Raw genomic sequence first — 23,559 nt, 5'->3', positions numbered from 1 at the left:
CCAGACACCAACCTCACTCCCCATTCAGCTTTCTCTTGTACCAGGATTTCTCGTGACATTTCCCTAGTTTTTAAACATACTTCCTTATATTTACCAAACCCTCCCAAGTTTTAAACATAATAGCATCACAACTCTAACGACTATTATGTATAACACATTTATATGAGATACAATTCTACTAAAATAAAAAAAATTAAGGTGGAGAAAGACATTGTGTCAAATATCTTCTCTTTCAAAAACTTTTAATATAAATAGGGTACAACGTAAATAGCTGTGTCATCTACTTTACATATATTGAAGCTTACAGGTAGAAGTTTAATTCAAAGTTTATTAAATGCACAGGTTTTAAATAATTCCTAATTGCCTACTTTTTCCTAAATACATAAGTTGCCAAGTCTTTATTCAACCTGTACTTATTGATCATCTATTAAGAGGAAGATGCTTAATGCAAAATTTTAAACTTCATTTGTAAAGAATTAAAGGAGTAGCCTGAATCACTTGCATCAAACTTTGAATATGGCTTTGAAGAATACCTTTCAAGTCCAAGTTACTGCACAGGGAATGATTTCTAAGTGAGCCAGCGTATTTAAAAAACAGATTAAAAATAGTCCAATGGCCTTTTTAATATAGTTACATAGTTACAACCATGCTCACCTTATGCTTTAAAATCCTCTAGTCTATATTGCTACTTTTGACCTAGGCACTTTAAGTCTATCCTCTATGTTGATAATTACAAGTTAGTTAAAAGCACCTTTAGGTTGACATTTTCAGCTATTTATTTACAGTGCATTCGGGAGGTACACATATGTGCCTATAACTTGAAAACGGATAAACCACAGAAGTGTGATGTGTTTCTAATTTTAACGTGAATCAAAGACAGAATTCGCAGCTGGCTGCAGTCATGTGACTTTAATGAAGAAAGTCAATATTTATATAGTGTTGTGCTCATTTCATCCATGTGCTCAATGCTGATTGCTGGAATGGCTCCCTGATGATCTGACCTAAAGCCTTTCTCCTTATGCAACCTTACTGGCTTCCTCTTTCCTGAAGGCGTAACTCCGTAGTTTGGGATTCAAGTACAGCCTCGTAAGCCTCTGACCTTTCTTTTCAACATCCTTACCCACCATTCATCTTAACTTCTGCTCCAGTCACAATGAGTGATTGGATAAAGATGTGGCTCTTTATGCCTGCAGAGATTTTTTCACCTCTGCACTCTTGTCTTGTTTATGCCATTCCCCCTTCCACAATGCTTTTCCCTCCTTTCTGTGCCCAAATCCTTCCACCCTTTCCAATCCAGAAAAAAAATCGTTTTTTTGAAATCTTCCCTCACAGCTCTAGATATTGAATATTTTCTCTTTCTCAATTCCTAATGGCCTTATCTGTACCATCTTATGTTCTTATCACTTTCTATCTTTGATTATTGTGACATAAGGGGCAGCCCTCTCCCTTGAAGGCAGGATCCATGCAAAATTCAGCTTAGTCTACAGAGTCTAGCACAGAGCCTTACACTTCAGAGGCATTAATTTATACAAAATAATGTTGAAGGGCACTGCTTCTCCTTTCATTCATTCATTCAATCAAACAAATGCTACTTTTTAGCAACTGTTATATTCAGTGCTGCTTCATAGTGTCAGTACCAGACAGATTGCAGTTTAGTTTTTGTTAATGCATGTATAATTAGGTAGTTTATATTTAGATATATTTATTGTGCAGTAAGGATGCACATAAATACCTTAGTGTAAATCTGTTGGTTATGGTGAGGATTAAGTAGTAATAAAACTAACACTTTTTAAGTGATTGATACCAGTGAGGCCTTCTCCTAAACTCATTATAGGTGTTAAGTCAATAAGTCCTTTAATAACACTAGTCAGATAACTAGCCCTTCCGCCTTCCCAGACAATGAAATTGAAGGCCAGAGAGGTTGAGTGACTTTCCAAAGGTCCCACAGCTGGTAATTTGCAAAACTTGGGCTTGAACCAAAATTCTTCTGACTCCAGAGCCATCTTTTTTTTTAACCATCTAAAAAGAAGGTAGGGAAAGCTCATCTATCCAGGGAAGAGTGTTCTAGTCACCGCAACTCTCCAAAATTCAGCATGAAACCAGAAGTGAACCAAAAAAAAAAAAGAGTAAATATATAAAATAACAGACTTTGAGGTAACCAGAAGAGTAATTTTAAACCAACTATGTTATCTGTTTTCCCAGGTCATAGCAAATTAGAAGGAGCAAACTAGAGGCGGGCTGTTAGAAGCAGGCTCAGTGACAGCAGAAGTGACAGCTTAATGTCAAGGGAAGGAAAGGAAAACCTAAAAAGCAGACGAAGAACTATATTACTGCGCAGCATGTTAATGGCTGTTCATAATGACAGTGGCCCTGAGTAGTCAAGAAAGAGATGGCAATTATATTCAATATCTTCTGTCTGAAACAGCGTGATGTGTGTAATGCATCCTCGAAAGACTTCAATGAAAGCAGTTGTGGTGGCACGGTATTTAAAGGGGGTTGGCTTCAGTTTTCCACAGAACTCACTTCCTGGAGGGATGTGTTAAATCAGGAATTACTGAGTATGTGTGCAAGGATCACCGTAGATAGGATGCAAATAGGAACTATACCACTAAAGAATGTGAGAATGAGTCACTGTTTAGCATCTTACAGCTTTGATATCCTTTTCTTAGAACTCTGAAAGAACCTAAAAGACTTTCTGGTGAGACGTGAATTCATTCCCTGCTAGTCCACCTTTTGGTTCTTACGTTTTTGTTCCTAATTCCTAATCTTTGCAGGCAAAGATTCTGCCCTGCAAACCACCAGCTTTGATGACATGCAGCCCCTTCCAAAAATGTATCTGGCCTTCCTTTTTCTTTTATATTTTAATTTTCAAACAAACAAAGCAGCAACCCAGGACCCTAAGCCAGGCCCAACTAGGGAATGATATTCCTTCTTGACTGAATGTAGAAAAACAAGCCTCGAGAAAGAGCCCATTGTGCAGTTTCAAACCACAGGGGCTGGCGTTACTGGTGTCCAGTCCTCCCCGTCTGGTATACCGTGGACCTCAGGATCTCACCAGTGCTTTTCCAGCTCCCACATGGTCAGGATGGGATCCAGTCTTTAATGGTGCCCAGTTGGCACAAGATTTACATCCTGGGAAGAGAGCTGGAGAAAGTTTATTTAAAAAATAAATTACCGAAAAATAAATAAATCAATCAACCCACAAAACCAAAGGTAGTTGAAGCATAATATATTTATTTTAGCCTTTTTCTCCCCAATCTGTTATTTTGAAAGATGATCTTATTGCTGTTTTGTTTTGTACAATTAACTGCATTGATTTAGGGACCTGGCTAGTTTCTCGGTCAGAAGAATTGGGTAGTATATTTTTGTGAATGTTTAATGAGGCTACCAGGAAGTCTGTGGGGGCAAAGTCAAAATAATTCTTTTTCTTTAGTAAAAAGATTTTTTGAATGGGGTGGTATTGATGATATCTTTTTGGTAGATTCATAAGAGACGTTATTGAATCTTTGTCCTAATTATTAGTGGTGGTTAATCATGTCACGGTATTTACTCATTCAATGTTCAATAAGTATTTACTGAATGTCTGCTAGGTCCAAGGCACTCTTAAAACTGGAAACAGAGTAGTGAAAACAAGAAAGACCAAGTTCGCATCCTCATGGGGCTTATATTCTAGTTGGGGGATGCAGGCAATCAATAGGAAAATAGATCTATATCTCTCTTCTGTGTATCTGTGTCTGTGTCAATACCTATGTGAGAGACATTTCAGACAGTATTAGGAGATACGACTGACTGTTAAAACGTAGATTTTAAATCCCCTTTTAACTCAATTCCTGAGACTTTAGTTTCAAAGGTCTCCTCTGACATTCATACATAAAGTTTATCTTTGGGAATTCATGGGACCCAACATATTTTGCTAAACATTGGTTTTGTTATTTTCTTGAAAGGACAAAAGGAAACCAGAATGTTTGTGAAACAGTAAATGCTTCCACGCGCTTTCTCTCACGTTCCCTGAGAAATCATATACTGCCTTTGAGACAGGCAATTCTTGGGAATGAAAAAACCCTGGGTTACGAAACCCAGAGAACCCTGATTAGGGAACAAACCAGAATACACTGAGAGAGAAGAGCTAGCATCCCCTGATTTATGTTGTACCCACTTCAGGGGAATAGAGATAAAATAGGTACAGCCAGCACAGTGCCCAAGAATATACACTGATCATATTTCAACTTTCTTTAAGAACTCCAGAAAATAATATTTTGTAAGCACCATGTTTAACTACAGAAAGATGAATGCCCCAGAGTGGAAGGAAAATAAGTTTTCTTGTGTGGTCACCATCACTGTGGTGTCTCTTTAAAGCTCCTTGGTCGATTTGGTTTTGAAGCTTTAATTATGCTTTTATGTTATAGTTTCCTTATTTAAGTGTCTGTTTTATGTCCATCACTCAGCACCCCCTGCCTCTCTCAAAAGAGATGGATATTATTATCCTAATTGAGGAGGAGGGAGAATGCTGTGAGAATTATTAATGCATAAATTAAAAAATTAATCTGGAAAGTGCTTTAGGGTCCCTAGAGAAGCTCTACCCAAACACAAAGCATATTTAACATTATTGTCTGTCCTCCCACAGAGCAGGGGCTGGTGCAGGATAAGGTGGTAAAGTGAGGCACAGAGGGTGACACTGGCTGAATGAGCCAGTGTACCTTAGAACCCAGACTCTTGGAGGGGTAATACCTAAAAACCACTGTACCAGTGCCCACTTTAGCCTTTTTCTAGTCATAACTGTTAATTATTTTTCCAGAGAAGAAACTTTAACTTTTCCTTCCTTTTACCCCTTCTCTTTAAGTCTTTGCTTGTTTTCGAGTTTTTTGGTTTTGTTTTTACTTGTAGTGTTGAAAGTGATTAAGGCTAAAATATTAAGTCCTAAGGGTGGTGATGAAAAATCACTGGTGCACTTTCTAGTAATCCCAGTTATTTTTTTGACTTTGTAGCATGGAACTTCAAATTGCATTTATTTCATATAGTTCCATTGGTTGGAAAACGTGCATAAAGGCTTATCTTAGAATTGCTCTTTTGTTTTGCTGGGACATGATTCTCAGCCAACCTCTCACCAATGAGAAAGGTTATTTTGAGGACCTACTGTGTTCCCAGAACATTTTTGAATGCAGGAGAGGCTGAGGACCCATTCTACCCTGTTAACAGTGGAGGTAGGATGAAAAGTACAAGTGCCAGGAATTATGGAAAAACAATAAACAGTAGTAGGGAGGGACAGCTGTGGTTGTATAAAGGTGGTCATCAGTCAGGCAGACTTGCTTCTTATCGGTTCCCTGGTCATTTTTCTTAACTTTCCTGAAATTCATTTTTCACATCTGTGAACCAGCTACTACCCCTGCCTGTCCCTAATACTATAGGACAGAAATCACTGGAGGAGTTTCTCACAGTACGTGGCACAGAGTAAGAAGACAGTGAAAAGTCACTGCTGCTGGAGTCACCATCAAGGTCATCACCACCATCCATTTAGTGTGAGCTACAGGGATACAGATAGTAAGAGCTACTGGCTCTCAGAGAAGAAGGTGATTCCCAAGACTTGTCCTTTTCCCCTAGAATTCTCCAACATGTCTCCATTAATATTTTAAAATACTAGGTACTCTCATTCACCTACCACGTGGGTCACACTTTTGATCCCGCTAGAGACTTTTATAAAAACCATTTGGAGAATTATCGTCTCCCATGCCCCTCTTCTGGACTCCCAGGCTTTGCAGACTGCCTCTTTGGGGTTTTGTTTCCAACCCTGTGCATCTTTCATGATTCTCTGTGCACCCATAGAGGGAGTCGTTCCTCTTTCCTGTTTCCCGCTTCTGTCAAGGACAGGCCTCACCCACCGCCCCGCATGTCTGCATCCTGTCTCTCACGGTCACAGCAGCTTCACTTCGTACCCAGAGGCCACAGCAAGTGTGCCTCACCTGGCCGACCACTCAGGACTCTTCTGCTCTTGTGCTCTGAGTCTGGAGAAGAGAAAATGCTCACACAGGCAGCTCGGAGGGAGCAAAATTGCTGTCACCGGCAGGTCCTTGGTGTGCTGGCAGCCTCTTCTGGGGCCTTGCAGAGACCATGTGTGTTTCTTTCATTGCGGTACCACACTTAAAAATGATTGCTTCTGATTATAATATTAATACATTCTGATTGCTGAGAAGCCTGAAAATTCAGGGAGGTAAGCAGAGGAAAGTATAATTACCTGTAACTTTACCATCTAGTGGTAACTCCTCTTAACACTTTGATGATTTTCCTTTTGGTCTTTCTTCCATGCAAATATATATCTAATTCTTATATAATCACATGCAATACATATTGCACAAAACTGATAGTATTCTACTTTTGATTTTAGTAATATTTTTCTCATAATAAAAGTAATACCTGTAAATGTATGAATTTATTTATTCCAGAATTATATATATGATTATTATTTCCTGTGCGAGCACATGCATACTCTCTCACACACACAAATAAACACAGAAGTACACACACACACGCACACGAGGAAGAATCAGGAGAGACAGAAGATGTATCACATCTAATGTCATCAGTCTAGAAATAAACACTGCTGTTGGAGCATTGATCTTTTGTGGCCCACTTTTTAGTATTGCTTAACCATTTTTTTCTTTGTTTCGCCTTATCCCTTCTCGCTGGAATGAGTCCCAGACCTTTAGACATCTTCTTTTTTTACCACTTAGATGATATCTGAGCAGTAGTCTCATGCAGGGACCTGAGTGCTGGGCCAGTTGGATAATTAATTTTAAGAGCAACTTAGGGAATGAGGGTTAAATATTATCAGGTTAAGAACAGTGAGTTCTTATGGATAGGGATTGCTTGCTTAATGCAATCAAACATCTAGTAGAATTCTGGTCCAATTTACACAAGTATTTATTTCAGAAATATTTGGGAAATATCCTGTATGTAAGGCATTCAGTTTAATACTTTAGAGGATACAGATATGAATTAGACCCCGTAGCTGATCTTAGGGACCGTCTAATGGGAGAAAGATGTGTAAGAAAATCTTTATGGCACAAAGTAAGATAGGATGCTTTCTATAGTATACATTCCGTACTTATATAAGTTCTTACAAAGGTGCAGGTAACTGTGGATCAGGTAAAACTTATTGGAAGAGAGAGCATCTGGTGAGGGTCTTAAAGAACAAGAGGAATATCATGGGGGAAAATTTAGGCAAGAAATGGCATGAACAAAGCAAAGATGTTAGGCAAGGCCGTGGTGTTTTCATGTATCCGCATGGCCTTCAGAGTGTGGAAGGGCAGAGTGGGGAGGGTGACTAGCAAGGGTGATCAGCTGTCAGGCCTTAGAGCACCTGACTACCATGCCAAGGAGTCTGGACTATACACCATACACAAAGGGGGCAGGTGAGGTTTTGAGTCAGGGCATGCTGTGGTGAGATTGATTTGAAGAAGATAGTTCTGGCGGAGAAGGTAGAAGTAGAGAGAGGCCATTTAGAAGGCAGTTACAATATTGCAGTCATCTGAGTAAGAAATGGTGACAACCTGAACAGGATAAAGAAGCCAGGCAAGGTGCCAGTGGAATTCAGTGGAGGGTAAAATCAACATGACTAAAAGAAAAGTTGAAGGGAGAAAAAACATAAGATGATCCTAAGTTTTCTATTTTGGGTGATTCAAAGGAGAGTGTTCCCTTAGCTGCGAGAGGGAACACAGGAGCAAGAAATTCACTTATAGGTAGGAAGATGATAAATTTATCTTGGGTCCTGTTGAGATTGAGGTGGCAATAAGACAAGTTCAGGGAGATTCTGTTACTCTGTTTTTCATAAAAATGTGGTGCTTGGCCAAAGAGATCAAAGCTACAGGTGTGGATTTGGAAGTCAGTTTAGGCGAGGTGATTGAGCCAATGAGTGAATTCAAGAAATGTCAGGCAAGTGAAAAAGAAAGAGATCTAGAACAAGCCTTGTGAAATTTCTACAGTTAACAAGTTGGCAGAAAGAAATAGTTGGCACATGAAGAGAACAGGAACCAATGAATATGAGAGGAGCCCTGGAAAACACTTAACAGGCGTAAGAGATGGGTTTTCTTCTACTGTTTCAAATAATGTTAGTTAACTTGCTTGACCCTCAACTTTTCTCATCTGGAATACATATCCCATAAGGATGGGTTTTAAAAGAGTGAATGTGAAAGTGCTTTGATAAACCATCAGATGCTCTGCAAGTCTTAGGTCTCAAAGTTAGTGTCACAGAAGTGAAGAAAGTGTAGACTTCCAAAAAGGAAGAAAGTAGTGTCAGATGCTACAGGGTTTCAGAAGAATATTTATTTTTAGCTCGTTTGGTTTGTGATTTAAGGAAGTTAAGTCAAAAGAGTGAATCTGTTCTCTAATCACTTAGAATAGAATTTCCCAAAGTGTGGGGTACGTGCCCCCTGGTTGTACAAGAGACCATTTTGGATTCGACACAGACATTAAGTAGAACTGAATCACATCATGAGAAAGTGATTTTCCTTTTATTTCTCTTTTAATCCTTCTGATTTATGTTAAGGGACAAAGTCTCACTTGGGGCAAAGAAGTCTGTAACGTCCAGCACTAGCTCAACTCCCTTTTCAGTAAACCCACGCAGGTTGTCAACATTATCTAGCTAGGATTTAACATCATATTAACCTTAAGATTACCACCCACAGTTCCTTCTTATTTTGGCAGGGGATACCAGTTGTGATAATAATATAGCTCCCTTTTAAAATAAGTTATTTTAAACAAAAAGTTAACCAATTAAAAATTTTTAAGTACATAATTGTATAGGTGGTTTATAGATATGGCAAAACTAAGAAAGCGGTATTCCGATGATGGAAGTTCGGAAAATTTAGACTTACTGGAGCCCTTCCTCCTTCGGTAACTTAGAGGGGCTGCCTTAGTTCAGCCAGGTTGGAACAATGTGGGAAATTTATCCTGAGATGGGGGGAGGGGGTTGGAGGTGGGTCTTGAGTTCTAGACTTCCAAATCTAGACCCTGTCTTTTCCCTAACATGTTGAGTCAATTTTTGAAGCCACTAGACTTTTCTGGACTTTTGTGTCCTTCGCTAATGAAATGAGAGTGTTAGTTTTAAATGATTACTAGCATTCCTTCCCGTAATAAATACTGTAATTCTTTGAGTGATTAGTAATTAAGCCTCTGCTTTCAACTGACAGAAGTTAGATACAAGTTTTTCCTTCTGTAAGCCATCAGTATCATGTGTCAGTGCTAGAGCCTGTTCCCAGACTAACATCCACAGCAAGGAAAACATCAACAAATTCACTCTCTAATGATGATTCATATTCTACCTCATTTGTGAAGGATAGTTATTTCAAGAATGAATCTCTGCTTTAGTTAGAGTGATTGATTAAAACTGAAAATAAAATTGTAAATGAAAATTTGTTTCAATTTCCTGAGCCTGGTACTTTATGCCAACACCCCACTCTCTTAGTTTCTTTGCAGTCATATCTAATCAATTTGTAAGGCCCATGAATTTTGTTTCTTAGTGTATCAACGCATAGGTAATAAGTACTTATGCTTAAAAAGATGTCTCAATTGTCTGCTGATATCTTTCCATCTTTTAAAATGTATTTCCCCTGAGAAAAGGGAGGGCAGGTGAAGTATTTTGTAACTGGCTGAAAGTTCTCCTAAATATTCTCGTGAATTAATGTTACTCTACAGTCCAAGCAACTCTTAAGATAGAAGCGTACCACTTATTTGGAATATAACTATATGGCACCTTCCACCATCAAAAACATAGCCAAGGACCAGGCAGTAAGTGAAAAATGGATATAGCATGTAGATTAACACACACACACAGTCTTTGGATCTGAAAATTTTGAGTTTGATAGTACCTTTAAAAAGTTTAAAGGTATGAATATAAACAATTTCTTTTTTATGATTAGATAGGAAGAATTTGTTCCTGTCGTTTTTTGAACTGCATTGGGGTCACTTTTTTGCTCTTATTTGCTCTAACGAGCGTGATTTGTGCAAGCAGTTTAACAATTTATGATTCTGTTTTCACATCTGAAAAAAAGCGATAAAAATACTTACGATCGTTCTGACCAAATTAGTGTTTGCAAGTAAAATCCTCGGCAATGTAGTAGATAACCTAGGTACTCAACAAGTGTTAATCCCAACATTGCACAAACACTGTCTGATCAGTTGAGATTAAACATGCACTTGATTTTGGAAGGTCATCTTTTACTGCTCTTCAGAGCCTCTTTTCTTCTCCTATTCTCTATATAATAGTAAACTTGATTTCCTGATTTGGATGCTTAAAGATTAGAAGAGCAGTATAGAAAGTGCAAAGGACACCAGGAGGAAAAAAGACAAAAAAAAATGAACAAAATAGAAATAATTTAAAACTCATAGGTATCCAGGGCCATTTAGTGCAGGGGAAAATAGCCCCTCATACCTCAGTGGTGACTTAGGGCTTTTCTGTATTATAGAAGATATATAGATCTAAGATAAATAGAGCTTTGATACAAGATATAAGAAGGGGTGTTACAAACGAAAATCTTGATTTATCAAGGCTAAATTAAATTATATATACTTTGCTTACTTTAGAAAACATACAGTGCATTTTGGAAGAATTTCAGTATGAAAAGGTCAAAATCTTAAATATTTTTTGTGCTTTTATGGATAAAACCTTAGCCGTCTGAAAAACTTAGCCATGGAGAGCTCAGTCTCCAGGGGTTCCACATAAGCACGGTATTACTGAAGTATCTTCTGTGTATTTCCAGCTAATAAACTAAGGGTCCACACATTCTGTGGAAGAGGATAGGCATTTCTAATTACTAAGTTAAAATGATTTTTATGCAGATGACCTTTATGTTTCAAGAAAGAGCATTTGAAAGAAATTACTTGCGGATTTTAGCAGTAGCAACTTTCTTACATTCTTTCTGCCAGGACTTTGTGCTAGGACAGTTTACCCAGGCAGGACGCAGGGGCTGGCATTTGTGGGTGTCACCTGGATTCTCATGGTGTCACCTGTGATTCTCTGGGCAAAACATTTGAATTTGCACATTGAAACAAAAGCCCTTTCTAAGTTATAAGAACAGCACAAACATGAGTTAGTATAAACTCAAGTGATCACCCATTGCCTACTGACTCAGTACCGCAGCACTGATCTAAATGCGTCTGAAAGGAGTAACGGATGGGCTGTTGCACACACCACAGAGAGAGCACGCAGAGTCCAGCACCATCAGAGAGGTCAGCCAGTCAAATACCAGGGCTGGGGTTTTCAAAGAACCAGATAATGCCAGTTTTATGGCCGTTAATAACATTTTAGTTATATAAACAAAGATACGAGTACTAAAAAATAAATTCTGCTTTGCAGTGTACTCTGGCTGCCAACAGGGTTCAGAAATGACCTTTCTCATTGTGCACGTGGCATTGCATAATGGACCACTGATCATCCTCCAGCCCCCTCCCCAACTTTCCATTTCCCTTTTATGGACAGTCCTTAGTTCTGCTAGATCCCTCAGCTATTTCAGGGAGGCACATTCTTGGGTTTCCCCTTTAAAGCTCTTTGATTGTGCCTCTGGTAGTTAATGCACCAAATGGTCTTCAGGGGCATTTCCTACATGTGCTCTGCAGCTAATCAGAGCACCTTGGCCCACTGATTTCCTACCTCTGTGTTTTGCACATGTTTAAGGGCTCACTTCAAACACCAGGCCCACCAGCTTCTGGAGAGGAGTGGCAGAGCTCAGCTCTGATTTGGGTGTCTGCTTCAAACAGAGATTTTCCAAAGGATATCCTGTAGTAGATAAATCATTTCATTAGGCCAGGTTCACTTTTCAAACCAGGAAGCAGAGTGCCTGCCGTGTAGGAAAACTCAGATAAAGTTGTTATGGCTGTGCTCAGAGCACTTGTAAATATTGTCGTCAGTGTCTTTTATACAGGTTCCATCACGATTGTATTTAAACACTGACAGGTTAATTATGTGCTTGAAGGCTATGTTTATTGAGAGCTGATAAGAAACATATGAAGTGAGTCCTTTACATAATGCAGTGACAATGTTTTTTTTCCCAAATGTCTCCCCCCTAGTTGATTACTCCTCATGCCATCCGGGTGCAAACTCCTCCTCGGCACATCCCTGGTGTTGTAGAGGTCACATTGTCCTACAAATCCAAACAGTTCTGCAAAGGGACACCGGGAAGATTCATTTACACAGGTAAGAACTACTGCAGATGGTGGACAGAGCTGCCTTGGCCTTGTGGGTCTTTGACGCTATCTTGTATATATGTGTGTGTGTTATTCTAAAATCTATTTTCTCTTAAGACCCACTTTCCTTCTCCATTTCACCCTATGTTTGACCAAATGAGGTGCTACTACTAGTACTACTACTATCATTATTTAAGAATTCATCTGGGTGTCCGTGTTGAATGACAGGATCTGTTGAAATCATGGGTTGGATACCTAAAGCAGCAGCATGAGAAATAAGGGAAGAGGAAAGGAGTGCTCGACAATCCTGAGTCTCTCTGGATGTTAAACCATCTGTGTGGCAGTTCGCTTGCTTTATGGAGTAGGGGTGTGCTTTAATGCCCAGTACGACGTTCTTCTAGCTTGGTCGTGGCACTTGTATTAACGACAATTGGTGATTTTCGTATTTCATTCTGGATTGGTGCTTTCTTTCCCTGTAAGCTGCATTTTTCTCCCCCCCCCCGCACCCCCGCAACCGACTGCCCCCTGCCACCCCAAAGAGCCTTGGCACGTGGACCTGCCTTGCAGTAAGAAGCTAGGGTTATAGGGTGAATGTGAATTTCCTCCCGTCACATGGGGAGAACCAGGCATGTTCTCTATGGAAATACATCAAGTGCATAGTCTGAGTGCCCAGTGTGTACTTGAAGAGATCCTCAGATTGTTGTGTGCAAACCAGACAGTCTTTAGGGAACCAAACAGATCCCTAACCGAGGGATCTTTTTTGCAATCCAGATTCTGATTCAGTAGCTCTGGGTGGGACCTGAGACTCTGCATTTCTAACAAGCTCCGAAAACGAGGTGGATGATCCTGGTCCAAGGACCACCCTGGGAGTGGTAACATTCTAGGTCCTCTGCTGAGTAGCAGTCATCGCTGGGTAGCTGTCTCCAGAAACTGGCCCCATGTTTCCTTCTTCATTCAATAAAGGACCAGAAGGCCAGCTTGAGTACAGAGTGTAAGTTGCTTTCACACAAGGAGACTCCAGAGCATGAAGGGATAACTGTGCTAACACATCCTAATTATAACCATACAATTAAATGGACAAATTTTATTTCGCTGTGACATTTTACCTCGAAGCATCTTTCCTTTTGTATTTTAACACTACGAACAAAACCGACCGTGCTTATTAGTGACTCTCCACCCCACCCTCAAAATTATAAAAACAATTAATGCATCCTGACCCTTGGAAATGCCTCCCAGCCCTTTAAACAAAATGTAGGTTTGGTGCCTGCCTGACTATTAGTTTTAGTTAATTGAAAATTATAGGATTGACCCAAGAGGAAAATTTTGTTTGCACTCCAATCACTTTTACAAATTAAGGAAAATTACCACAATTTTGTTTAGCTAAGGTTTCACACTGAGTTCAAGAAATTAACTCAGCCGTCCCAACAAAGTCAGCACTTTGTTAGTGAGCACTTGAAAAAATAATAGTCTATCTGGAGTTTTGTGGTGTATACAAACGAAGCATAGAGAAAGCGATGATGCTTTATAGAAGTAGGCCAAGTGTTTTTAATTAGGCTCATTGGTTCAGCGTAAGTTTTGAAGAACAATCAAACTAGCAGATTAGCTGTTTCTTTTAAAGCTAGGATTTCTTGCCATTCATTTTTCCCATGAGAACTTCCACATAGCGCTATTTTTTTTTTTTTTTTTTTTTTACAAGCCTCATTATGGGCCTGCAGGAAAAGGACCAAATGAAACTTCTGATACTGTAACATTCCCCACCATCATTCCGATGGATGGGAGTTTTTCACAATGTTCTTCACTGAACTCAGTGTTCTGGAACATATTACAAAACCACAGAGGCCAAATGTTTTCTCTGAGGAGTTTGGACTCTGTTTTTGGCCGAAAACATTTAGGCCTCGCTGGCTGCTTATTTACTCTGCCATTAAGGACAAGAAAAGGAGAAGAAAAAGAAGAAGAAGAAAATGCTCGTGTGATGGGAGGAACGAGAGGCGATCAGGCATGATTCCGCTTTGGTGACAACGTCCCTGCCCATTAATGGTTCCATTTTGTGGTCAAGACTCCTTTAGAAGAAATTATTTTTAATCAGTGTTCAACGAAATATCCCCTTGAGCCACCTGGCCATAAAAGTTAAAAAAAAAAAAAATCATCCCCATTAAATTACTTAAGTTCTCAAAAGAAAATAGCTAGGGGACCCATCGTTATTGGGAATTTTTTTAACCATTAAAAAAATTGCTATCAATTTAAGAAATCACATCTTGGAAAACTCGCATGAGATGGGAATCAAGATCAAAGTTTTGTAAAAGCGGCCGATTTGCAAGTCTAGCAAGGTAGTTAAGGAAAAGAGAGAGAAATCCTGGGTGTGCACTCCAGGATTTCCCGCATGTGTGTAAGTGTGTGGGAAATTTAAAGTATGAAAAAATGCTTCTGCTGATCTTGCCTCAAACTGTGGGCAAGAGACAGGAAGACTTAGTTTTTTAAGTATTCTAAGAGAGACTCTCACCTCTCCGTGCATTGGAAAAATAAAAGTTTCAAAGAAACTGATACAAAAACTTCCCTGTTGATGTAGCTGGCTGTTCACAGTCACTGTGACATTACACCATTTCTAGCAAAAGGGAGTCTCTGTTAATTTCTGAACTACACCTGGAACTCTTGATCATTATCATGAAGTGTTTATGGCTGCTGCTGCCAAGCCTCTGTGATTTGCTCAGTTTACCTCTCTGCTTGTCACCACTTTCTAGCGGAGGCACAGGGATGGGTTGTAAATCCTCTCTGTTCTTCATATCCGAACAACCGCTCAGCTCATTGGAAACCTGCAGCCCTCCCCTTCCGTCCACCCACAGAAGCTCACATTTCATTTTCTTTAACATCCACGGCATTTCAAGATGTGAGGCTTGGTTTTCTGGGTGGGGTGAGCTAACAGTTGTTTCTTAGTAGAATATCACTTGGAATTTTTCCCTTTAAAAAGAAAAAAAGAAATGTCCTAGGACTGAAAAACAACAGCCCAAACTAAGGCACTGTTGTTTTCTGAGTGTGTGTGACAGGGTTTGGGTGTGTGTATGTGCAAGTCTCTAAAAATCTATAATAGATGAAAAAAAAAAAACCCACACAACTGAGACAGGAACAGCCTGGCCTAATCTATGCAAATAAAGGCAGACTATTGGGGGTGGGGGGAAAGAATCTGACTAAACACAGATTGCCTGCAAGCTGGCTCCACTGGTAGGGACAGGAGGGCAGCTCTCCATCTTCGGTGCTTCAGACCAGGGACACGTGAGGTGTTCTCAGCTGCCAGCTGTGCGGTTCTCTGGTGTTTGCCCAATCAGAGTGAGGGAGGAAAGTGAAGCCCAACTGGATCAGAATAAAAAAGCTCAGGAGCGTAGCTCATCCCTGATCTGATTTATTGTGGCCACTTATTCTTATGTAAATGTAGAGCAAGGCTGACTTTACATTTTAAATCATGTTTTCTAATAGGAGGAAACAAAAACCCTTTCTGAGGACAGGACTGTTTTCAAAGCCCTCGCTAATCGTGTGTCTGGTCCGTCAGTCCAATGGGAAGTCAATCTCCATAAACCTCCACTGCCCTGGAAGGGGTCTCGCCAATATCTTTGTTCTTCTCGTAGCTTGCTTTCCTGCAGTTGTTATGTCTTGAAGCGACTTGGATCTCTTGGAATTGTAATCTCTCCCACTAAACTTTGAGTAACCTTGGGAGCTGATAAGAGACTCCCAGGAGGCTTTAGCTGCTTCTTCAAAGTTCTTAGAATTGGTTTTTCCTCATAAGAGGTGGCCAAATCCAAATGTACTTTTTAACTTCAGTCCAGTTCTTCCTCCACTGGACGGGCTGCTGACTTTGGGAAAAATATGACTGGAGACATGGGCCACCAGGATGTTGGACCCGCTTAGGTGTGCACCAAGAGCTATATACTGCCTACTGCCCAAAAGGTGGTGAAAGGCCCCAGTGGATGATCATCTAACAGCTCAGATGTTTGTGTAGGTCACATCTCAAATCCCTTCTACCACTGGGTTCTCCTATTCTTAACGTTTTCTGCCAAGCTTCCTGCCCCTGTGAAACATACATAATCCTTGTATGTTAGTCTCAGAATCCACTTTGACATAAATATTCTTCCTGGAAATGCTTCTTGTTTGTACCTCATGCCCCAAGTTACTTTGCATGTAGAAGGGGCCGTGTTGGCTGAATATGTTCCGTGAAACTTGATGACATGTACCATGTCTTTCAAATATTCCTTTTTTCTTCCCATTCCTCTTATGTTCTCCCTCTGCCCCCACTCTCTCTTCTTCTTTCTTCCCTTCTCCCTCTTTTCATTCCTTCCCCTTAGTCTTTCCCCCCTCACTTCCAAGGAGATGATGTAGCATAGTGATTGAGTCCTTGGGTTTAAGAGATGATGGGTGTAGCTTGAACTCTCAGCTCTGCCACTTACCAGACGGGTTATTTTTGGGACATTGTACGATGGCTCTGAACCACAGTCGCCTCATCTTTACATTATCACAGGGAATAATAACTTACTGGGGTTGTTCTTAGTATTAGGGAAATGTGTATAAAGCACCTGGGGTGAGCTAGCATGAGCACTTGGCCAGATATTAGTAGTTTCCATGAATAACTGATGACCATTATAATTATTCATTCATTCATTTGTTGCTGAGTCCCTACCATGGTGTAATATTTTATATGTGTTGTTTATCTTCTCCACCATGTTCCTAGAGGTCTAAGAAATGTCCTTTAGGAATTTTAGCAACAAAACTATAGTCATCGGTAAATTAAAGAAGCAACATCAATCAACCACAAATACAAAGAGCACAGTGTAAGGCAGCCAGAAAAAGATTTATAAATGTGACGATAACAATTTTGATATAACAAATATTTTCTTAGAACCACCTCAAACAATACGTATTTTAAAAAGGCAGCCCAGATTTATAAAATTCTCAGGTGTTGAATTTTCAGGAACAACACACACCTGTTCTCTTATTTCCATCCCAAATTTCAACCCCTGATCTGGAGGCCATAGTAACATGGGTACCGTCTATCACCAACCCCCTTCAAAGGTGTTTAGGTTATAATCAGCTTCAATCCCCGTTCAAGAGGTTTCAGGGAGAAAGCTCTCTTTTTAGTTCTTGGAAACCTCCTGCACAAATGAAGGCTGCCATCCTGGGATAAACAAAGTCATCAGTTTTAGGGAAAAAGTTTGCACCTAATGAATCTCTTGTTCTTTAGCCTCTTCTTAAACTAGTTCATTGCCAGATTAAGCTTCTGAAAAGCCACTTTCATAACATGTCCCTGCAGAGAAACCTTCCCTATCTACTCCCTGTATGTAAGATGTAGCCCAAGCCCCTGGGCTTGGCATTCACAGCTCGCTATGCTCTGGGCCCGGTGCTTCCTCGTCTCCACTCAAACCAGTCTCCTCACTATGCCTCACGCTCACTTCATGTTTAGCTACCTTGGACATGGTGATTCCTCTGTAAGTTCCAGTTCAAACTCTTATTTCCCCTCGGAGGTGTTCTCTGGCCACAGTAGCAAGTGGCCAGGGCACTGGGCTGAGATCAGGGAGGTCTGAGTTCTAGTCCCAGCCCTGCTGCTAACTGGCTATGAGACATAGGACAAGTTGCTGACATGCTCCAGACTACAGTTTCTTCATAGTAAAATGAGCCAATTGGACTAGGTGATGTTGATGTTCCCTATGGCTCATCTTGATTGATTGGAAGAGTCTCTGTCCTTGGATCTCTTCTGTCACATGTGCTTAGATGGCTCATTCATCATTCACTTCCTTCTACTGTTGGCTCTCTTCTTTTGATCTTAGGTAGACACATCTCAAGAAGTCCACAAGCTGCTTGAGGGAAGAGCGAACCTTCCCTAATCTTACACTGTTTTGCCCACTGTGTTGAAGCACCTTGACTTACTTGACTTACATCTTACTTGCAATAGGTGTTCTCTAATAATTGACTAACATATTGCCCAGAAGCAATGGGTCCTCATTGATTTTTGTGCTCTGGATGACAGGGAATGTAAATAAGAGCTGTTAATTAAGAATCTATCCCTTTTAACTTGAACTTACATGTAGAGAACACCGTCACTGGGGTTTTTGTTAAAGAAAAAAAAATGGGGTTCGATCTATATTATATATACGCTTCATTTTTTTGTCTGTAAAATGAGGATATTTTAACAGTACCTGCATCTAAGGAGTCAATAAGTAAATGTATGTAACACACTCCTGGCAGTGCCTGGTATGGTATGAATGCTCCCTAAAAGTAAATGCAGAAAGAGAGAAGCAGACAATAGGAATGTTTCTCTTCAAAATGCAAAGAATCGGTTGTTAGGGCACATTTTGTTTGGTATTATATGTGTGCCAGCTTTCATCTGATTAAGGAAATTGTTTCTTTCTAGGCCTTCGAGTCAGAATCAAAAGATCTCGGTTCTAATTCTGATTTTATGACTTTCTTTTGTTAGTTCATTCACTCATCTCACAAATATTTGTGGATTGCCTGTTCTATTCTAGGCAGTGTTCTAAAACCATGTTGAGCAAAACCACACACAGTCCCTTTTTTCAGGGATCTTGTAGTCTAAGAGGGAATGTGGATATTCATAAGTTTACAATTTCAAACCTGCTAAGTGCCCAGAAAAACAGGAACAGAGGTTCAGACAAGAATAAAACAAAGGGCTGCCAGTCGGTCAGTTGGAGGTGTTTTCTCTCAGATAAAGATGCATGAGCTGAGGTTTGAAGGATGATTAAGTGTTAACCTGGCAACTGATGAAGGATAGGGGTCAGGTGGGGTTGGGGAAAGAAAACGAGTGCTCCAGCCGAGAGAGGCATGTAAGAAGGCTCTGAATGGGAGGAAACGTGGCATCTTGGAAGGCTGTAAAAATTCCAGGGAAGCTGAAAAATCAAGAGAGAGGAAGAGAATGGTGAGAGAGGAAAAGAATGGTGAGAGAGAAGATTGGGCAGAGACAAGCCTTTGAAGCCTTGTAGCCAGCGGGAGGAGTCTAGTTGTCATCTCAAGAGCAATCCTTAAGTGGTCAGGTGGACATAACCAGACTTTCATTTTGGGAAAATAAAAACAAAAACAAAAAACTCTGGCTGACTGGAGCACAGGAAGCCAGAATGGATGTTGGAAGACCTGTTAGGATGCCATTGCAGTATTCCAGGAAAGAGATTTGATGACTTGACTTTGGATGGTAATGGGTAGAGATGGAATATAGTGAGAGGATTCAAGCGGGTATTTAAGAGGGAAAGTGGACAGGACCTGGCGATGTGTTGGACGTGGGGGTGAGGGGATGGAGGGCTCAGGCCCAGATTTTTGACTTCCTCCCACTTAATAGACGGTGGGGTCCTTCCTTCTCTGGGCATCCGAAGGGTCTTGTGAGTATCAGTGAAAGAATGGGCATGAAAATGTTTTGTAAAGGGTAATATTCTACACATATGTTAATTGTTATAAAGACAGGCCTAAGCAAACTCAGGAAGAATTGAGGAAAGGAAGGCAAGAAAGCGTTTTCTTTTATATCAGATTGTTTTCACTTAGGATTCAGCTGAAGGAGGGCTGTGTAATGAACACTTGACTAGCAGTTTTGCCTTAGCAGTGTCCTAATTGGAAAAGACCCAAGAAGAAGGAAAAATTAACAGGCTGCTCCTGTCCACATGTCTCAAACATTACTCCAAATGAGCCATTTACACACAAAGAAAAGAATTCAAGGCAGAGGGAATGTTTATTCTTTTTGCTTTTGTGATCTAAAGGCTAAGTCCCAAGCTGCTTCTCCGCTGCCAAAGGGAATTTTTTCACAAAATATGATTGCTCCTGATCTGATGTACATTGATGTGATTGGTGATCCTGAACCCACTGGCGTTTGTAAACTTAAACACTGTTGGTGCCATAATGGGGACAACAGCAGCAAGAATCACTAAAAGTAACCCATTGTACTTCTGTGACATCTATAAAATGAAAGCCGTTTCTGCAAAGAATAGAGCTGGTCTGAAGGGAGCATATTATTTTGCATATTTTATGTACATACTTTCCAAGAAATACGACCTTTATTTCCTTTTTGGAGTGGAGTATAATCAGGACTTGAGTAGCTAGTGTAACAGGATCATTAAAAGGGATATTTTCACTGACATTAGAGGTCTAAATGGCCACTAGGCCTTATATACAACCTTGGCTTTTTCCTGTCTACCCAGAGTTAATAAGTGATAAGGCCAGGAGAGAGATAAATCACAGAAATCCCTGTCCAAAGAAAACATATTGACTACAGCCAAGCAAATAACAGACCATAACCAACAGTCCCATTCATCATTCATGTAATAGGGATATAAAGTGTTTCCTACCAATGAAACCGTATAGAAGGAAAAGGCAGATAAGCTTCCCCAATCTAAGGCATGTGATTTGGTTATTAAGGGACATGAACTACTTGTCACATGGCTTTAATCTTTAAGATGTGTTGCCATTTCTAAACTATAAATTTCTAGTCAGGGATTAGAAAGCTATTAACAATAAAGGTAGGAACTGAGTTTTATATGCACTCTTGCCAAGGTAATGCAATACTATAAAGTCTTGAACCTCTAATCTATTTAGTATAATATAACATGATTTGGTTTTCAGAACCAATAAACTATTTGGAGATTTTCAAGGCTGTTGTTTTTGTTTTTTACCCAGCATCAATGATAAATTAACCCTTCAGTTTTTAAACTATGTACCTTGAAATGGAGGACAGTGAGTGGGAGGGAGATGAAAATAAATTTTTCTTTTTCTCCTTTCCTAAGATGTATTCCAAATGTTGGATGGAGGATTATTTTCTATTTTATTTGTCCACAGTTACAGTGGTACGGATACTCGTCTTTCTGTTCATTGTTAACTAAGTGGTGTGGTGCCCACTAGAGCATTAAAACTTGTTTTTCTTTCTTTATTGCAAAGTTGCCCACACTGATTTCAGATAATTTAGGAAGCACCAACAGAAAATCATTAAAATAGTATTAAAATTGCCCACATTTCTGCCAGTTCTTTAAACATAACAGTACATGTTAGCTATTCATATTATTTTTAATGGCATATGTCTTGTCTTTTTCCTATGCAGATTATCTGCGTCATTACCAAAATAGGGTGATACCTTACATAATATTAATTTGTTCTCTCACTTAACTATCATAAACATCAGGGCATTATGAATTTAAAACAATTTTTAGTCTCTCATAATCATTTCACACTTCAGTAGAATCTCATCGTGAGATACAGCTTCATCTTCTCGTTAAAGCATAGATACGTTGAATCTGGGTTCTCATCTCCTTTAGTTCCTGAGAAACATATAGCACGGGGTCATTTGTCCCATACCCTCGTTCTTGGCATCGCTATTGGTTGGGATTCATCAGTCATCCCAGCTGACTGCATGGAAGTAGCTCCGAAGGCCTCCTGTCTCAGATGGCCTGAGTCTCAGAGGTTGGGACCAACCCCCTGACACACAGCTGTTTGTTCTACCTGAACCACTTCTGGGGGTCAATGAATTCTGTAAATTTTCCCCCACTATGTGAAGCACTACTGTACTTTCCATAAGTAAAAATGAGAACTCATCTAAAACACTTAGTCTGAAACGTAAGTCCAAAATTATGACAATAGGTGGGGCGATGCAGGCCCCTCCCAAACCACCTTCCCCGGGATAGCAGCATTTCTCACTAGAGTTTTGAACTCCTTTCCTCTCTCTACCCTGTGGGCTTCCAACAGCCTTTCTTGACTTCTATACTGTTTTTTCCCACTCTATCTTCTTTCTCCATCTTCTTCCTGTCTGTATTACTAGAATGTAAGGCATGTTTTTCCCCCTGAGAATCTGTGTAAGGCTGACCTATTATTGGCCCATTTTAAAGATAAAAACACTTAGAAAGGTGAAGTGTCTTCCCCAAGGTTCTGTAGTTAATAAATGGAGGAGCCAGAATTTGGACCCTGGTGGAAGGATACCATAGCCTGCACAGTTGTAACCCCCTGGGGTATTGCTTTCACTTATTCAGTTTTGGAATTATGTGATCCCCTAAATTAGATCGCTAGTGATGGGAGAGTGTGGGTATTTCTAGGACAGGTGAGGTCTGACAGGACCTGGAGCCTTACATATTTTAAACGAATCGTATCATTATGAACATCATGCATATTCATATAGGATAGAAAATTGAAAAAACACGAGACATATGAAGAGGTCCATTATCCCATCCCTCTGCTAATATTTTTTAGTCTTCTAATATTTTTCTCATAAACTCTTATGTATTTTTATGAGTGAATCACAGTATATGTATATAATTTTGTATCCTACTTTGTAATTTGAATTGTAAAGTAAACGTTCCTCTATTAGTTTAAATTCCTCCTAAATGCATTTTAGTGGGTATGTAATAGTCCATTTTGTGGCCACATCATAATTTACCTAATTGTTCTCCTATCATTGGATAACCACATCTTTTCTTTCACAGAACTTTCAACATCATATGTGCCAGAATAGAGCATATATAACACCTTGATATAAGGTGTTCCCTCATTTTCCTAACAAAAGGCTTTCTGTTTTAGGACCATGTTAGCCATATGCATATTTATAGATACCAGTGAATTATCAATTGTCTATTTATAGTATTTCACATGTTTAGTTAAGTATACATATTGAAAATCACATACATAATTTACAACATTTACAAATATAATTTTTTCCACCTTTAGGGTTTACACTTCTGTTCAGACTCATTACAGCCACCTTTAACATTAGTGCTTTTCTTTTTACTATCAAAGTCAGAGCCATTTTTAGTCCCATCATATTCTCTTCTGTGTTCGTTGTTTGAGATCTTCTTTTTGAATCTGTACATGATGCTTTCACTGAAAATTTTATCAAAGCCATAACTAACCATTTGCTATATTTTAATCTCCAAACATAACCACTTCAGCAATGTTCTTAAAGCTGATCTTTGAAAATCTTGTTTTGACAAACATTTGTAGTGGTGAGACATCCAGGAAAAATTCTACATTTCTGTAAGTTTTCTAATCGTCCTTGCTGTTTTTACTCTCTTCTTCAGGTGACCTCTTAAGTATCACCATGGATTATAGTCGGTTCACGCCCCAAGCAGTACCTAGTTTAAAAATAACATAATTGGGAAAGCACTTTGTCTTAAGAGAGACTTTAAAATTATTCACATATATAACAAGGGGACTTTTTTTTAGAAGGGTATTCTTTCCATATATGTCAGCACATTGATCCATCTTTCCTATTGGTGGGTCCTGTGGCCTATGCGATCCTTGGTGTGAACTGAATACTGTACCACATAGTATTTTTGATTTGAATAAAGTGGATCTTAAGTGGATCTTCTATTAGTCAGGGCACTGAAAGTGCAGGTGGAAACCATCCCATTAATGTCAGATTGGAGAATTTCT

At 39.6% G+C, this 23,559-nt stretch overlaps 1 protein-coding gene across 17 annotated transcripts in view; it reads left to right on the top strand.

Moving 5' to 3' along the window:
• EBF1 (EBF transcription factor 1) overlaps nt 1-23,559 on the top strand; it is a gene marked incomplete at its 3' end in the record, with an annotated part of 499,070 nt that overhangs the window by 407,919 nt on the left and 67,592 nt on the right. For all 17 annotated transcript variants that reach the window (XM_079918130.1, XM_079918126.1, XM_079918131.1 and 14 more), the window contains one exon: nt 12,058-12,184. In XM_079918130.1, the coding sequence (XP_079774256.1) occupies nt 12,058-12,184 (127 nt within the window). The remainder of the gene's footprint in view (nt 1-12,057; nt 12,185-23,559) is intronic.

This window comes from Stenella coeruleoalba (assembly GCF_951394435.1).
Source record: "Stenella coeruleoalba genome assembly, chromosome: 3".
NCBI lineage: Eukaryota > Metazoa > Chordata > Mammalia > Artiodactyla > Delphinidae > Stenella > Stenella coeruleoalba.
The sequence above is the reverse complement of the archived record's forward strand: the minus strand, read 5'-3'. Positions and strand labels throughout refer to the sequence as shown.